The sequence below is a fragment of the Pteronotus mesoamericanus genome, unplaced genomic scaffold (assembly GCF_021234165.1).
Source record: "Pteronotus mesoamericanus isolate MK-2021 breed Mesoamerican mustached bat unplaced genomic scaffold, CSHL_Meso_final contig_73, whole genome shotgun sequence".
Lineage (NCBI taxonomy): Eukaryota > Metazoa > Chordata > Mammalia > Chiroptera > Mormoopidae > Pteronotus > Pteronotus mesoamericanus.
The window spans coordinates 15,478,074-15,495,812 of NW_026555245.1; the positions used below are offsets into that span (position 1 = coordinate 15,478,074).

At 36.6% G+C, this 17,739-nt stretch overlaps 1 protein-coding gene across 1 annotated transcript in view; it reads right to left on the reverse strand.

Annotated features, from left to right (window-relative positions):
• Positions 1 to 533: 533 nt before the first annotated feature.
• The window catches only part of MAMDC2 (MAM domain containing 2), a 124,569-nt gene continuing 107,363 nt past the window's right edge, over positions 534 to 17,739 (reverse strand). The window contains exons 12-14 of the mRNA XM_054583036.1: positions 5,907 to 6,166; positions 1,209 to 1,293; positions 534 to 1,070 (exon numbers count right to left, since the gene is read on the reverse strand). Coding sequence (XP_054439011.1) covers positions 1,006 to 1,070; positions 1,209 to 1,293; positions 5,907 to 6,166 — 410 coding nt within the window. The 3' untranslated portion in view covers positions 534 to 1,005. The remainder of the gene's footprint in view (positions 1,071 to 1,208; positions 1,294 to 5,906; positions 6,167 to 17,739) is intronic.

Sequence of the window (17,739 nt, forward strand, 5' to 3'; positions counted from 1 at the left end):
AAGGATATTCTGACAACAAAAAATAATGTAGAAATGAATTAATTACTAGTGAAAAGATTTTTACATTACTTTTTATTAGGTAATCTTATAATTTCATAACAGCTGTTTGGGTATGTAAACATGTATATACAATTTTCTAACATGTAAATGAAAAGCAGCAGTTAATTATAGCTGACGGAATTTATATTACTCAAAACCTTACCAAAACAATTTGTTGTTAAAAAATGTAATTGATTTTTATAAGTTTAAAAAAACTTGGGGTGTGTGTACATAATTATTTTCAAGCTTGCTTTACAAAAAATAAAGAGAGCAGTTTCTATCCATGTGATCATAGTGACTTTCAAAAGTAGTTCAAAGGTGGAAAAAAGAAAGTAGAATTGCCTTGTAATACATCATTAATTAATACTGACTTACCCTGGGACACTTATGAAAGATCCTTTGTTATCACATGGAGTTAAAATATTTAGAAGTTAATACTCCATTTCTATGAATAGAACAGAAAATAAGACTTTATATTCTTAGACTAACTTGTTACCATAAAAACTGCATTCATTTTGCAGATATTACTGACACCCCACATTATTTTTTAAAAATATTTATGATATTTGAAGTTCAAAATGAAACCCATAGTCTTATTCTCCTCCCTATACATTCACTGAATGCAGATTTAAGTGAGCACATCTCATTTTGACTGTGCCCTTTATCTGTGTACTTTAAAAATGACTATTATATAGTACATTTGTATTTTGACCTGGTACCAAAATTAAGGTGAATGATCTATGCAAAACCAGCAGCCTGTACTTCTAGAGACAGTTGTCATATGAAAAAAAAAAAAAAAAAGCCCTGAGTCAGTATTTGTTGCAAAAGTAATGAAGAAGAGTGCTCTGAAGTTATTTCATAACTTATTCAATAGTTAAGGTTGTCCAGTATTCATTTGTTTTCTTTTTTTTCATTTTGATTGAAGAGGTATGGCTTTTGTTTAGTTAATCCAATTCGGGTCATTTCCTAATACTCAATTTCATTTAAATCTTCAGAGTATCCTGATGATTGCTGAGTTATATCTTCTATTTCTGTCAGGAGACAAATAGACAATAATAGTTTTCTCTATTTTTATTGTAGATAAATATTTAATTTGCATTCTTATGATTTGAGACTGTTTCAAAATTCCTTTTAAATTAAACTTATTTAATTGGCAAAAAAACTGTTACCTTCACAGCGTCCTGCTTGAAATTTAACATCATCAATGGCAATATCACTTCTTATCGACATTCCCCGAATGGCTTCAAAAATTAACTGAAAAATAATGAAGTTTGATTTAGAAACACAGTCATCCTGATAAAGCAAGGCTGGTCAGGGACAGAGCCAAGTTGTATGGGTCTAGAAGCTTACATTGTTCTCTGGGCCCCCTAAAAGGAAAAGAATACAAAAATCACAAATTCAAATTTAGGTACAAAAGAGAATATTTACTTGGAATTTAAAGAAATTCACAACAAATTACTGGAGAATTGGAGATTCAGATCCCTTTCTTCTGAGATCTCTTTAGATTATTTACCAGAAATGCTCACCTTGAAATGCTTCCTGGTGATGACCTGATTTTCCCTCCTCCCTAGAATATTCTACACCCAGCACTCACCGGGCCTATGAAAGTGATGAGCCCAGAAGCTTAAGCTTCCTTAAGCTTTCCATAAATCTACCTTTGACACGGGTCTAGGTGGAAGAATTTAATATGACTGATGAGGCCAAAGTATGAACAGCAAATTATAATAATTAAATTTACCAAAAAAACCCAATGTTTCACCTACCATGTTAAATACCGTGACATCCAAGAAAGCCCAGAAAGAAGAGTAAAGCAGTTTTATGACTTTAAATCCTGAGAAGAAAATAACTAATCAAATATTCAGGTTTTAGGGTAAATCAATTATATTAAAATCTCTAAGGCAGCCCCAACAATGGTTAATAAACCAGTGAATACTCCAGTGAGGCTGTGGGTAAAAAAATTATCCAGAAGACACATTTTCTCTATTCATTTTGTAAGCAAATGACTCCCCATTGGACTAGATTGTGATTTAAAGTAAATCAAAACATATAAAGTAGATAATTAATAAGCATATGAAACTATCTTAAAATTAATGACTCAAAGAAGCTTTAATAATAGAAATGTGGCCAAATAATAAAATTTCCGAGGACACAATCCTAAACAAGGATCCAAATTACTGTCAAGAAAAGGAGGGGAAAAGGTCCTAATACATCTAGACAGTAAGATATATGAATGTAGTTAATAAGTATTTTGGTTTTTTAAAAAAATAATAAAACCTGTTTTTTGACTACCAAGTTTGCAATGTAAAGTGCAATAGAACAATTACTTGATGGCATTATATTCTTAATAGTCTGTGCTGGGGCTAAAACACTCGATTTCATAAAACCTCCTTTGAATTTCCTTAATACTTGAATAATAACTATTTTATAGCATTATGATTTCAGCCTTGTATTATAGATATATGGCCCATTAGTAAATAATTGAGATTATTTAAGAATAAGATAAAAATATTATTTTTCTTTCAATGTAAGTGTTATTTTTTGAAATGGCTGCTAAGTCATTAGGACATAAATACTTACAAAATTGTCCAAACCCAGCTACTTAATAAATGGAACTTTTAGGTATTTCTTTTGGTCAAGGGAATCAGAAAAAATTTACTGAGACAAAGGACAGCATGAACAAGAAAATGTGGAGACCTGGTCTTAGCTGAGTACTGGGGACATAATAATTCCGGTAAATGTTAGGCAGCATCATAAGTAAGAATGATGTACATATTTCAGTGAGCTGAGAATCTGTCTAATGCTTTCTTTCACTGGTGTCAAAATATTAAAAGCCAAAGAGAAAAACACCTGAGAGCAGAGGAGGAAAGGGAAGCAAAGAATCAAAGGAAGTAAAATCATTTTGTGTTTTTGATCAATAGCGAAGTCAGATTCTGTGTTCACATTTTATTAAGTTCCCCCAGGAAGGAACATAATTAAAATTTTGCCACTTGATAACATTTCTTCCCCAAGGATAATCTGATGACTGGAATGTCATTGGGAGGCCACCCATATATTTTCCATATAGGAGTCGTCTCAAATCGCAACCCGAGTACTACAGCATTCTAAAAATCGTCTCCACTTGCCTATCCCCACTGATGATGAACACATTTACCAGACTAGCAAGTGGTCAATAGATATTTACTACAATGAGATATTTTGGCCTTATACTATGGGAGCTTGGTTTAGATGCCTGATGCAGCTATTGGGAATAATAGCTACATCGTGTCTGTCCTGGTGATATGAATTAGAGACCAGCAAGGCTTGGAGGGAATATATTTTTAGAAACAACAACAATATCTTAATATTTTGATATTTTAAAGTTTGTAAAACCCTTTCGCATACATAATTTGACCCTTACTCTAACTCTGGTGATGCCATCGTGCCAGGAATATTACCCAATTTTGAAAATATATAAATCTCAGAGAGAATGAGATTTTTTTCCCGAAGTCACCAGTGCTGGTGACATCCAGGAGAATGAGTATATTTTGGAACTTCTATGGTGGCAGGGACTATATAACAGTGGCTTAGGGATACAAACTTTGGAACCAGTCAGATATGGGATCAAATTCTCACTCTACCATTTACCTGCTGGATTTTTAGTTTCCCCCAGCTGGAAAGAGGACCTATGAGATCAACTGGAAGAATTTATGTGCAGCTCTTAGCACTGTAAGAGCCTGGCACATAGAAGATGGCCAGTCTATGTGCACAGACACTGGGATGTTTTGAGGAATCTTCACACAGTCATTTGGGAAACCTGAGGAAGTCACTAAATGTGGAAGAAAATGCCACATGGCATATTTATATCTGTTTCATTCTAAGCCAAAGACAATGGTCTCAAGCCTTCCTTCCAGATTGTGAGCTGTAAACCTCTCAGGCCATTCTGTACCCTTTGAACTTGAACACCCCAAAGTACCACCCCAAAAGCGCCACTACTCTGTGCTCAAAAAACATTTGAAAGAACCAGTCACCTAGCAAGTCTAGTAGATGCAAGGCCCTGTGCCTGAGGCCCTGGGCTTAGATGCTGAGAGTCACCCATTTCCCAGAACTCAAATCCTTGAACTCTTGTGCATCAGCAACATTGGTAGGATTTAAAAACACCAATACTCAGGATCTGCTTGAGAGACTCAGATTCATTTAGTCTAGAACAGAGATTCTCCATCTTCAGCATATACCAGAACCACCAGGAAGGCTTGTTAAGACACACATTTCTGGGCTCCCCACCCCAGAATTTCTGGTCAAAAGCTCTGAGGTTGGGCCTGAGAATGTGCATTTCAGGTGAGTCTCATTTTAGGTGAATTCACACTTCAGGTGTTGTCACTTGTCTCAGGACCACATGTGAAAACATCTGAATCGGGAATGGCACCCTTATTGCCTAACAAAATTAACTCCTCACCTCTGAATGATGGTCAATTATGTTAGAAAGTTCCTGAGTAATCCACTTTCCTTTTGTAAATAGACATTAAATCACCATCAAAATAACCCTTGGGGCTATCTTGTATTCTTTACTAAATTTCTAGATGGTTTTATCCATGCTGAGATAAGGGGGCATCCCTGGCTGATGGCACATCTTCCCTCCACCCTCTGTTCTTTAGCAGTGCTGCACCCTGGATGGCACTGCAAGCTGGCCACCTGAGCTTCTGCTGTTCCTCCCCATTGTGATCTGTAGAACAGTCATTGTGGTTGTGGGTGGTAAAAAATAAAGCCCTTCTTTTTGATACCTCTTCCCAGGAAGATTTAGACTTAGACCAAGCAGCCTGTAGTAGAAGTTGAGAGGTATTGGTCCAGGGGGTTTATCAGCCAGAAGCAAGGACAAGGAGGAAGCAGGGCTTTTAGTTGCAGGTCACAGGATTCCTCAGAGCAAGTTCAGAAACAGTCAGGGCTTTAAAGGTTATCTCCCCACAGTGTTCTCAAGCTTTGGCTCATGCTTGGCAGGTGAAGTCAGTGGCTATTAGGAGGCTGCTGCTCATCTCTAGATTAGATTGGCTGCTCCACCTTGTCTATTGGAATGTAAAAGCCTCATTCCTATGGCTGTCAAGATTCTCTTATAATCAGAATCTGGTAGGATGAAGGTCTTCCACAGTATACGAAAAGACCCTGGGAGAAACCCAGGTTTTGAAATTAAGATTCACAGTTTTGCCCTCGCTGCGGGGCTCATTTGGTTGGAGCACCATCCTATAGATCAAAAGGCTGGCGGTTTGATTCCAAGTCAAGGTACATACATAGGTTCTGGGTTCAATCCCGAGTTAGGGGTGCATATGGAGGCAACCAATCAATGTTTCTCTTTCACATTGATGTTTCTTTCTCTTTATCTCTCTCAAATCAATAAACATATTAAAAAACAAAGACTTACAGTTTTTTCTGCATCAATGCAGACAGAATTAAACCCCTGGACAATATACTCTGATAAACATAGGCTTATAACACAAGCCCTTGTATGTGGGTAAAGATGAGTGAATGATGCAGCTGCAAAAACTAATTAGGTAATACCATGTTTAGAAGAAAGACTCTGTTTTAGAGATTGGCAGGACACACAGAATGTACTTGACATGCATAATGTACCAAGACAAAAATAGATACACTTTCATCATTGAGCTGCAAATATCATTTTATGCATAAATACCCAAAACTATCTCTCCCCACCTAATTTCCCATTCGCCGCTCAGATTTAATCAGCATATACTAATTATGTTTACTCTTAAACAAGTACTGTCTTCATCTATGACCCTGAAAATGAACAAAACACCCTCTTTGGTAGCAAGGAAAATAAAGAACATCAGAAGCTCACAGGGACATTTTCCATTACTTGATTCTCATCGCCTTTGGCTTACCTGGTGTTTCCTCTCACAGCTGTATTCAATCTGTGCTTGCAGCCAGGAAATGCTCTGTTCACCTCTTCTTCTCCATAAGAGGAATTCTTCTCTGTCACCTTCTTTTTTCAAATACACACTCAGCAGGCCAGTCCCTGCTCCATACATGTGGTAGAAAAAGGTCAAGCAGTGTCTCCCGGTGGCTCCTCGCAGAGGCCCAGATAAGAGGTGCGCTTTTTGTCCATATACCATATGAGAGGCCTCAATGTACATGTAGTAGCCTTGAGAGCAATGCAAAATCAGGTATTGTTAGAAAGGACACAAGTTATATTCTCTCCTTTCTCTTTTGAGTAGTGTTCCTGGAAATGAATTAGAGTAAACGGATGACTTGACTACAGCACTGATACAGGATATTATCATTTTGGAGAATATGTATAATCCAAGGAGAATAAATAATGCTAGAAAATTTAGACCATCAAAATATTTTTCACTTAATAATTTATTAATTAAGTTTAATATGCAGGAGGTAATTAGCATACTAGTATTCTGCCACCAATGTGGCAATTAACATATCAGAATTTGTTCTACTAATTCATGGACAATATTCTGGAGCTTCCGGACATGGTTTAAGGGAGAGAGGATAGATTTTGAAGTCAGGTAGATCTGGGTTTGCGTCTTCACTCTAATATTTGTTGTCTCTGTAATCCTGGTCTAATGACTGTTCTCTGAACAGATATTTGTCATTTAAAAATAAGGGTTAGTAATACATGTGCTACAAAGCTATGAGAGTTAAATAACACATTTGGCATATGCCCCCATGTGAACATATTCAAATATTAATTTCCTGTCCAGACCCCTGTCCTGAAATTTTTGTGACACTTCTTTTAGTCTTGAAAACATATTTATAACATGTAATATAATTATGTATGATATTTATATATCATATACATGCATGTTAATTATATACTGGAACACTTTATATTTCTATTTTCCTTTCCTAATTTTAGTCTGTTTTTGAATTTGCTGGTTTCAGGCAGAAGCAGGGTTAGCCTGCAGGTAAACAGTGTGTGGGAACCCATTTCCATGGGCTCCCAAGAGTCCGTTAAGTGACTTCAGTTGGTAGGTCTGAATGACCTCACATTGGTAGTTTGAAATGGGCCATGATGGAAGTATTTACACCACAGAAATAGCACGTTCCTAAAAATCAGCCCTGTCTGACCCCAAAATAGAGCTGGTTGATGTTAATTAATTACCATCAAGCCACTGAAATAAGGCAATATATGAATAGTGATGACTGATGAAAAGTTTCTATCTATTCTATCTAAAAAATATACACAAATATTTGCATGCATTATTATTGTCTTCTTTGCCAATGTTGATTTTATTAAATTCATGATATAAAAAATATCTTTACATAGTGTTATATCTCTTATTGTTTCATGCAGGTATTAATGGACAAATTGAGGGGGAAAAGTAAGAGATTCCAGAAAATGCATGTAAATAAAGTGGTTGCTACTTATCTTTCTTTATAGTTAAAGTTTAATCAATGAGCTCTAGTCATTTCTCAAAATGTAGTGCTTGGGATACCCCAACCAGAATTCATCAGAAGCTCCATCTATGCTCCTTCAAAGTATTCCTCTTTGCTCTTTCCCCCATTTCCACTAACAGACCTGAGAAGTCCTATTAAAAGGATAGAAGACAGTCCTACCCAATTTGGTCTTATAAAATTGTGTATGCTGTGCAACCCCTTCCCCCGGTAAAGCTATCATCTGTAAAGCTGGACCATCAGAGCTCTGGGATGTGGCCTTCATTGCAACCAGTCATCACCATGATCTGCTTTACAATTTAGGAAAAATACTGTCCATATTTCTGTAGCGCTCACCAATCACGTCCTCATTACTAAAATCAATGGCCAGTTTCAGTCCTTGCCATTCTTGTGTTATCACTAACATTGGACATAGCAGATCACTTCTGCCTCTTACAAGTACTTTCTTATCTTGGTTTGCAGGACACTGTACTCTCTTGGTTTTCTTTCACTGGTCACTCCTTTGCTAGTTAACCTTTCTTCTCTGACCTGTGGACCTGGGGTTTCTCCGAGGCCCAGTTCTTGAACTTCTCTATTCCCACTCACTCCTTTGAGCTCATCTTGTTTCCTGGTTTTTACTGCTACATATGTTGTCGTTTCTCAAATTTAAATTTCCAAGTCTTTGCTGAAATCCAGTCTTGTTTGTTCAAACTATGTAATGGACATCTCCACTTATTGTCAAATAGACATCTCAAACTGAACACATTCAAAACTAAACTCCTAACAGCTTTACTTTAAAACCTACTCAACCCTTTGTAGTTGGCCAGGCCCAAACCTGGGAGTCATGCACCACTTCTTGCCTCCTCTTACTCTCTAGATCCAGGCCTTCAGAATTCCTGCTGGCTTTACCTTCAAAATATGCATAGAATCCATTTTCCTTCTCCATACTTCCAGTGCTACCTCCTGGTCTGAGCCACTATCATTGCTCACTTGGATGAAAGCAACACTTCCCAACTAGTCTGCCGGCTTCAGTCCTTGTTTTTTCTACGATCTAACCTTAACATAGTATCCATGATGAACCTTCTTAACAAAAGCTAAAATTTACCGCTCCTCTGTTCAAAGCTTTTCACTGGCTCGGCATTTCACTCAGAGTAAAGCTGAAGGCCTCACAATGACCTCTAGGGCCCTATACTATAATCTGCCCTTTCTCTTACCTCTCTGCTGCCCAGTGCCTTCCTCTCCTACTGTCTATTTCCTTACCCTGTGTTTTGTGGTCACACTGGCCTGGAGTATGGTAGGAATGCCACCTCAGGGCCTTTGCATGTGCTAATCCTTCTGCCTGGAATAGCTTTTTCCCCAATAAAATCAGGTCTCATTGTCTCACCTCTAAGTCTTTGTTCAGCTATTACCTTTTCTGTTAGGCTGATTTTGAATATACTATTACAAATTGCAATCCCCGTCCTTTGGCACCCCTCATTCCCTGCACCCTATACCCTAATTTATTATTTCCCACAGCATTTAATTGCCTCTTACCATGTTATATAATTTTTCTTATTTTTTTAATCTTTGTCTCCATCCTCTAGAGTAGAGTAGAGTAGAAAGGCAGAGATATGTCCTGGTTCACTTTACTACTATGCCCCCAGGTCCTAGAACAGTGCCTGGAACATGGGAGATGCTCAAAAAATATTTGAATGAACAAACGGATACATTTTCTTCGACAGCTCTAAGGCACAAACCACAATGAACATTTCCAGAGCACACGTCTCTACCAAGGTCACTCCAGGTGTGTGTGTGCCTTGGCAATGAGACATGCACTTCACTAGGATGCTCCAAGGCAAAACTAGCACAAACCTGAGTTTTGTGAAAATTAAAATTACATTAAAGCAAATGTTCTTAAACTAGTTCCATACCATCAGATGTACTTTTCCACCAAACACACATAAGATAATTCTTTAACTCCATTACCTTCATTCTTTTACTGGCAAGAAAATGCTACATGAGAGGTATTGGGGTTTTGGCACTTTCAGCAATAAAGGAAATTTTTATTGTTCTTTTCTTTAAGATTTTTGAACTTAAGGTAGGCCAGATATAAACAAATACAAATATACATAACCCTAATAGAAGGGTATGTTTAATTTAATTCCATGGAAAATAAGGTCAAAGCATGAAATGGCCATAGTTTACCACCTAACTATGTACAAAGACATCCCATTCTATTCTCTGCATAAGTCAGTGGCACAGTGGATTGAAACCCTATCTTAATGCATGCTTAACCTAAAAAATCATTTTCTCTAAAAATAGTCCTCAAGGAAACAAAAAGAAAATCAAAGAACAATAACTTTTGCACCAGGCTTTGGGAATCCTAAGTCAAGGTAAAACATTCAGCCCTAGCTGGCGTGGCTCAGTAGATTGAGTACCAGCCTGCGAACCAAAGGGTCGCTGGTTTGATTCCCAGTCAGGGCACGCACCTGGGTTGTGGGCCAGGTCCCCAGTAGGGGTTACGCAAGGGGCAACCACACATTGATGTTTCTCTCCTTCTCTTTCTCCCTCCATTCCCCTTTCTCTCAAAATAAATAAATAAAATCTTTGAAAAAAGGATAAAACATTCAATTGGGGGAGGGAGGTGAAGATCCCTCTGAAAGGTGGTGTCATGGGGAAAATGGCAAGTAGAACCTACTGGGGCCTGAAACGTAAAGTCTTTTCCCAATGCAAAGAAAGCAATGGATCCACCATGGGTAAGGGATCCCCCAGGAAGTATCTTTTGTCTAGTGATAACAATAGGAGTCCCAGCCAGAATTGGTCTGAGGCCCTGGAAAAGAGAGGAAAAGCTCTGATCACCCCTAGGATTATTCAATGGAACCTTTCTTTCATGAGTAAAACGCACTGACCACTTAGACCTAAGTGCGTGAAACATTGATTACTCTGGTAATGTTTTTACCTCATGCACCTCTGGTCTCAAGTACCTGGCTGAAGCCTTTACCTAAGATTTCCAGTTCCAGAGATCTTTGTGTTTAGTACCATGAAATATGAAATGAATCTCTTAAGCCGTTTGATCTGTGTAATTGTGCTGCTTTTGGCAGAGGAGTAACATGAGGAGAATGTAAGCACAACTGCCTTTCCAGGGCACTGACACCAGCCTAGTTTTCTTGAGCAATGTTGGCTTTTCCAAAAATCCTTCAGGGATATAGTTTTTTATTTGAAGCACATATGTATATTCCATAAGGCAATACTGATTTAGACCAATCTAGACAACATCTACACCTACAAATCATTGCAACGTATTTGTCAGCTGATCAGAATTTGTCCTGATACACAAACCAATTACTCCTCTTGATTCCAAATATGTTTTTCTTTTTGACTTGCATGTGACATTTCCTTTCCCCAGAAAAATCAGAGCTTCCTGGAGAGCCAGTCTGCCTCACATGTGTTTGGAAAGCAGAGAATAAGCTGTGTGTTGACAAGCTTTGCCACATTACTACTCCAAATGCTGTCAGTCTCAGCAAACAAAAGCTCCGGAGGGAAGCCAGAGAGCCCCAGTGTTAAAACCTCAGACCAGCTCACATGTTCCTGCACATGAAGGATTCTAGTGTGTGGAAGGGATTATTAACCAGAAAGAACAAATCACTTCCTCTCTGTGGATCATTGTTTAACATTCAGGATGAGGGTTCCAGTGGGTCTACTGGGAGACCAGGGCCCCATCTGTTTTTTGCACAGCAACTGTGCAAAAAACACGCCCCGTGTTTGTAATTTGGAACAGGGGAGCGGTTATCCTCCAGTCCTGCAGCCCCCTTTCTCCAGGGTGGGGAAGGAGCCTGGGTGGCCTGTGCAAGGCCGTGTGGAATGAATAGCTAGCTGTTCTCATTAAACTGGAAGAGGATTCTAAACAACCAGGGAAGAAGGCATCTTTGGGAAGAACAACAGCTAAGTATGTTTCTAAAATTGCCCTTAACCATACCTTTTAAATAACTTTTAAAGTTTGTCATGAATGAGGAGCTATTGTTTAATGGGTGTAAAGTTTCAGCTTGGGAAAATGAAAAAGTCCTGCAGGTGTAGTACAGTGTTGATGCTTGAACGTGCGAATGGATTCAATGCTACTACACTATTATACACTTAAAAAACTAAAACGGTAAATTTTATATTATGCATATTTTACCACAATTTTTTAAAAAGTTTGTCATAGAAGCTTTCTCTGTGTAAGTAGGATCTGACATTACAGAAACAAGTGTGATAAGTTATTGAAAGACTGACGGACACTGGAGATTTTGATAATCTGGAGCAAATCAGGTGATTACAGACTAGTTGGCTAGCTTCATTACAGGTCTATCAACTACCAAAAATACTTAAAAGGATTTGAATTAGACTGCTATTAAATTTCAGTTATTTAACACATTAAATATATAGTTTTGGTTTTCTTTGACAGCACAATTTTATAAATAAGTGACATTTGGCATTTTAATGTAACATTGGTATTTCTGTTGCTTAAGAAGAGAGTGTTCTTAGAAACAGCTTCTACCTTTACTTAGTAGCATGCTGGAAGAGAATTTAATTGCCAGAAATCCAGAAGATGCCTTGAAATACTAAACAGTACCAGAAAAGAAACTGATGATGTCTCTTTTTCTGGAAATTATTAAGAAAATGATGAAGAGCTGCTTTTTCAGGATGTAGCTGGGCCAGCAGAAATGGAAAACTTGACGTTTAATCTGTTTACTGGTGAACTCAGTGAGCTAGGAAATAAGACATAGAAGTCATTTCTTACTAACCTGGGTAGTTATCTGTTAATTTATGTATTCTACTATCTTTTGGATGCAGAATTTCTGTTAACTCCTGGGCAGCTAAAACAATTGTATAAAAATAATTCTGACACCATGACATCCAATAAATGTTAATAAAACTGCAATAGCAAATAAAACCCTGGGGAATTTGTTAAGGCTTGTCCTTATGTCTAGAAAAGAAATAGCAGCTGTGTCAGGAAACTTACTGACTCTGCCAGGATAGGGACACTCAAGGAGAGGGTGGCAGGATATGGACAGACAAATCCTGAGGAGTCCTTCCCATCTCAATGCAAGTTGGGATCCATCTGTCACAAATGCCTTTATTATTTTTTTTAATAAGAAACCAAATGATAGGGCTAGAATTTTTTTGTCTTTGTTGTTGTTCTACTGACTGACTAAAACATTGGAAATGTTTCCTGAAGTTTAGTCATACAAATACCAGGTTCATACTATTATTTTTGCCTACCTGATACTACCTATACTGTCATTCATTTAATAATTTTCTTTAAATAGATTCTGTTTTTATTACTTTAATACATTTATTAAATTGGAAACTTATTAGCATGAAAACAGAAAACAACTATACATCATGAAATAATGATTTTGATGTATTGATTATGTATTTTTCTTTTACATGGATATTATTAGCAAATTTTAAAAAATATTCATTCACCTACCACCTGAGTTACCCAGTGGTAGTTTAGAAAACATTGGTTTAAGATCTACCAAACTACTAAGCCATTTTACTTGCAGTCGTAGGCCATGGTTTTCTATTTATAAAAGCACAAGTGAAACAGAACAATGAGTCCAAGAAAGTACCATAGAGATGAATATGATATTTATAAAAGACTTACTAATTGTAGAAATAGTAGTACCATTCATTTCAATGGAGCTTACATAGTATCAAGCCTTTTCACAAATATAATCTCAGTTAATCATCATGGCAACCCTAAGAGATTAGCAGGACACCCATTGTTATCATTATTTTACATATGAGGAAACCAAAGCTCAGAAAAGTTATGTGACCTTACCCTGGTTAAACAAGGCAGGAAGTGGCAGAGTCAGCTCACTCTTCATCCATTTGTCTATCCACTAGACTACATCATGCTACCTCTTAGAATTGGGAAAGGTTTATTGAATCTCCTGTTACTGAGTCGGGAAATATTGTTCCCTTAGAATTGCTACATATGATGATGTGTTCATTTTGATAGACACACAATAAACTGTCATATTATATGGTGACTCTTCTGAGCCTCTCTTTTTATTTAACAGACCTATATATACTGACCATCTAATGCAGTTGCCTATAAAACAGCTTTGAATGTCTCTCCTCTTTCTATTTTCTTCTTGTGTATGTTTTCCAAGTATAAATTGATAGGCTTCAAGGATGGGGAGTGGAAAGGTAGAATGCAGTCTACAAGTACAGGTATATCCTTGGGAAGTCCCAGAATGCATTCCAAAAGGATTCTGTTAACACCAACACCAGAGAGAGGTCCTCTAGTCATCAAGGAGAAAGATACCATGTTGCTGGTCCAAAGTTTGAACCTATTACTTTACTAATGTATAGGAAAAGAAGTAGAAAAGATTTAGGATTAAATGCAAAAATAGCACTGAATAGAAGATCCCTTTTTTGGATGTAATTTCATTATTGTTTAAATTGTACATCTAATCACAGACAAATATGCTGTCACTATCCCAGGATCCATGCAGAGAATACTTACAACTCCTTTGAGTGAATTTCAGTGTTTTAATATTTAATATGTGCTTTACCTGATTTATAAGATCCTATCTATCTGCAGCATCCTATAAATCTATGAACAGTTAGTAATTTGTTGAATCAATTAAAATTTTATTATTTTACACTATATCCCCTGTTGAGGAGAAATTCCAGTGAAATTCATCTAAGCAACATTACATTTACTATATAAATCACTTTAAAAAAATATGAGGTGATTGTCAAGTGGTTTCCATGATAATTAAATAAAAAGACATTTTCAATACTTCATTACTATGATAGTTGTCCCCAATATTTATTCCTCAAGATTGAGAGTTATAAAGAGAAAGAAGGAGAATATTACATAGTCTCTCAGGCAGTTTACAGCCAAAGGCAGTAAAAATGTAAATTTTAGTATTCTCATCATACTACTGCTTGCCAAAGAATAGAACATCATATGATAACATAATCTCAGATAGAACAAGACCTTGAGTAGAACAGTCAGAAATATCAACAAAAGAATACAGTTGAAAGAAGCCAGAGACACAAAGATTTCATACAAAACAGATTTCATACTCTTTTTCTTCTGTACTAATTGGCTGGTTCAGTACTGAAGAAAAGAGTAAATATCTTCAAATTTTGAGTACTATTTAATAACCATGTTCTTAATACATGATACTAAAAAATAAAATACCAGAGACATCTCCTCCTGGTTATGCTGAGTAATTTGTAGTAGACCTATATTTCTGCTGAGAAAAATTAGAAAAAAAAATAAAATATAAATATTAAAAAAAACCTGTTTTGAAGTTATAAGAGAGCTTCCCAAGCAGCAGGAACTTGAGAAGCCAAGATCTCAGGGGAAAAGGAAGGTCAATGATATGAGCTCAACATTCCTCAAGTTGCTTTTCACCTTAGGGAATTTGCCTATTTAGTTCAGAAGCTAAGCAGAGAGCAGCTAATAAGAGGCAGAAAAACCAACAGATCTTAACTGGGCTGGGAAGACAATAACTGAAGTTCAGGGCTACCCAAGCAGTCAGGACTTGAGAGCCAAGTTTTGTGGGGAAAAAAGAGGCAAAGAAAAGTGACCCCATTACTTGGCAATCTTCTGGTGAGACATGTGCCAAATTCTTAAGCTTCAGAGGGCAAGGGGCAAGAAGACAAATGCAAAATAAAGTACAGCTTTCAGAAATCTCATCAGCTAAACAAATAAAAATTGAAGTTTAGGGCATACTAAACAGAAAGTCTCCTAATAAAACCAAAATGTGTATGTACTTTACACACACACAGAGTTCAATCCAGCAAACAGAATGGCAACACCACCTCAAGTTATTCAGCTCTAATCGGACTAAGGTAACCTGCTTTACTCAAACTGGCAATTTAAGAATAGGTTGAATCCTCTATGGAGGAAAAAACATCACCAGGAATTCCATAATTGTTTGCTCACCGTGTCCAGTATTCAATGAAAATACCATATATTTCAAGAAACAGAGCCAAAGTGAGGAAAGCAGACAATAGAAAGAGGATCACATGTGATAAAGACATGCAAGTATCAACGTCTGTAAAATAACTATGATTAATAATTAATACAATGAGCACTTAATAATATGTTCAAGAAATTGGTGACAAGATGGAGAATTCCACCAAAGAACTTGAATCTATTAAAGAGCAACAAATCAGGGGAGGGGTATGAAGTTTTTGGAATGGCAGAGTAAGGACCTCTGAAAGTCTGTTTCTCTATAAAAGCTGTGAGAACACTGGCAATAAAAAATAAAAAGTCAAAGCAATTCTTTTGCAACTCTGGAAATTAACTAAAGGCATGTACAACATAGGAGTATTTAGTCAAGAAATATGAATAAATCTTGCTAAGAATGGTTAGCTTTTAACTTGCTCTAATCCCTTATTTATCCCTTCTGCTCCAAGAATGATTTGAAAACCAAGAGCTTTACAACTAAGGTATCTGTGCAAAGCAGTAGCCTACAGCCACTATTAAGGGGCAGAACAGGTACACCAAAACCCTATTCCCAGAAAATTGTCATTATTTGACCTGTTTGGCAGCTAGCTCACTGAAAAGCTCCAATCTCAAGGCTTGTCTTTATTTAACCTGACTGATGTAAACCTTACTCTCTATGAGTAGTCTTATTTCCAGGGCACTTGTTAAAAATAATCAGTTTAACGATCGTTTAATATTGCAACTGCCTGAGGTGATATGAACTATTGAAGCTGACCAAAACTTTTTAAATAAAATAAATGAGGGAATGGGATGACTGTGGGGGCTTTGCAAAGCTCAAAAATATTCTCGACAGTCTAGAAAACCATACACAGGTGCAGAGCTGTGCATATACCCAGGAGAGAACTGAGAAGGTCCCAATCTAACACCTCTGGCTGACTTGGAGGCTCTGAACAAACAAGAAGTGAATACTCAGGCAGAGTTGTAAACTGCCTGCTGGACCATTGAAAACATGTCCCAACACAAACACAGAGCACCTTTGCAAGGGCTACCAGACATATTGGTTCAGGGTATTTAGGGAAAATCTCTCTTCAATCATTAGCTGATAATTAAGCTAACTGAACATATTCTTCAGTGGCCAGGTACAACAAAGGATTCAGACTCAATATAATTAATTCAAGAAAGTCCCTAAACAAGCAAACAGCAATAGTAACAACAACAAAACAATAAAAAACAACAATGAAAAAATCCTGGGGTGGAGCTGCCACATTATATTATTTTAAATGTTCAGTTTTCAACAAAAATTATAAAACATACAAAGAACTAGGAAACTATGGCCAATACACAGGGAATAAGAGCAATCATAGAAACTCTAAGGGAGCTCAGACATTGAACTTAGACAAAGACTTTAAGTCAACTATTATACATCTGTTCAAAGAATTGAAAGAAATAATGTGTAGATTATTAAAGGAAAGTATGAAAAAGATGTATCACCAAATAGAGGGTATCATTAAAAAGAGAAGTTTTAAAAAATAACAAACTAGAAATTATGGATTTAAAAAGTACAGTAACTGAAATGAAATATTCACATGAGAGGCTCAGTGGCAGAAGGGAACTGGCAGATAAAAGAATCAGTAAACCTGAAGGCAGATCACTGAAATGATCTAATCTGAGGAAAAAAGAAAAAGGAATGAAAAATGAATGGAGCCTCAGAAGCCAGTGGGACAGCATATAAATGTATATTGGGAGGTCCAGGAGGAAAGAGAGGGAGAAATGCATAAAAAGAACATTTAAAAAATAATGGCCAAAGATATTTCAAACACGATTTTTTTAAAAAATGTTACTCTATATACCCAACAAGGTCAAACAATTCTGAGTAGGATAAACTCAAGGAAATTCACACCTAGAACAATCATACTTAACTATTGAAAGACAAAGAGAATTTTGAAAACAAGAGAATGTAACTCATTGTGTACAAGAAATTCTGAATGAGATTTAGGATTAACAGCTGATTCCTCATCAGAAAGCAGGGAGGCCAGAAAGCAGTGAGATGGCATAATTCACAAGTGCTGAAGATAAACAGAATTTATATCAAGAAAAAATCATCCTTCAAAAACAAAGGAGAATCTAAGACATTCCCAGACAAACAAATACTGATTCATAACCTGCTAAAGGGAGTCCTACAAGCTGAAATGAAAAAATAGCAGACTATAACTCAAATCCTTGTAAAGAAATAAGAGCACTAATAAAGACAACTATATAAATATTAATGACAGAATAAGTATGTTTTTGTTTCCATCTCGTATATGATCTAAAAGACAAATACATAAAGCATAAATTTAAAAATTGTGTCTATGACCTGATAACATATAAACATATGACAATAGAGTATACAA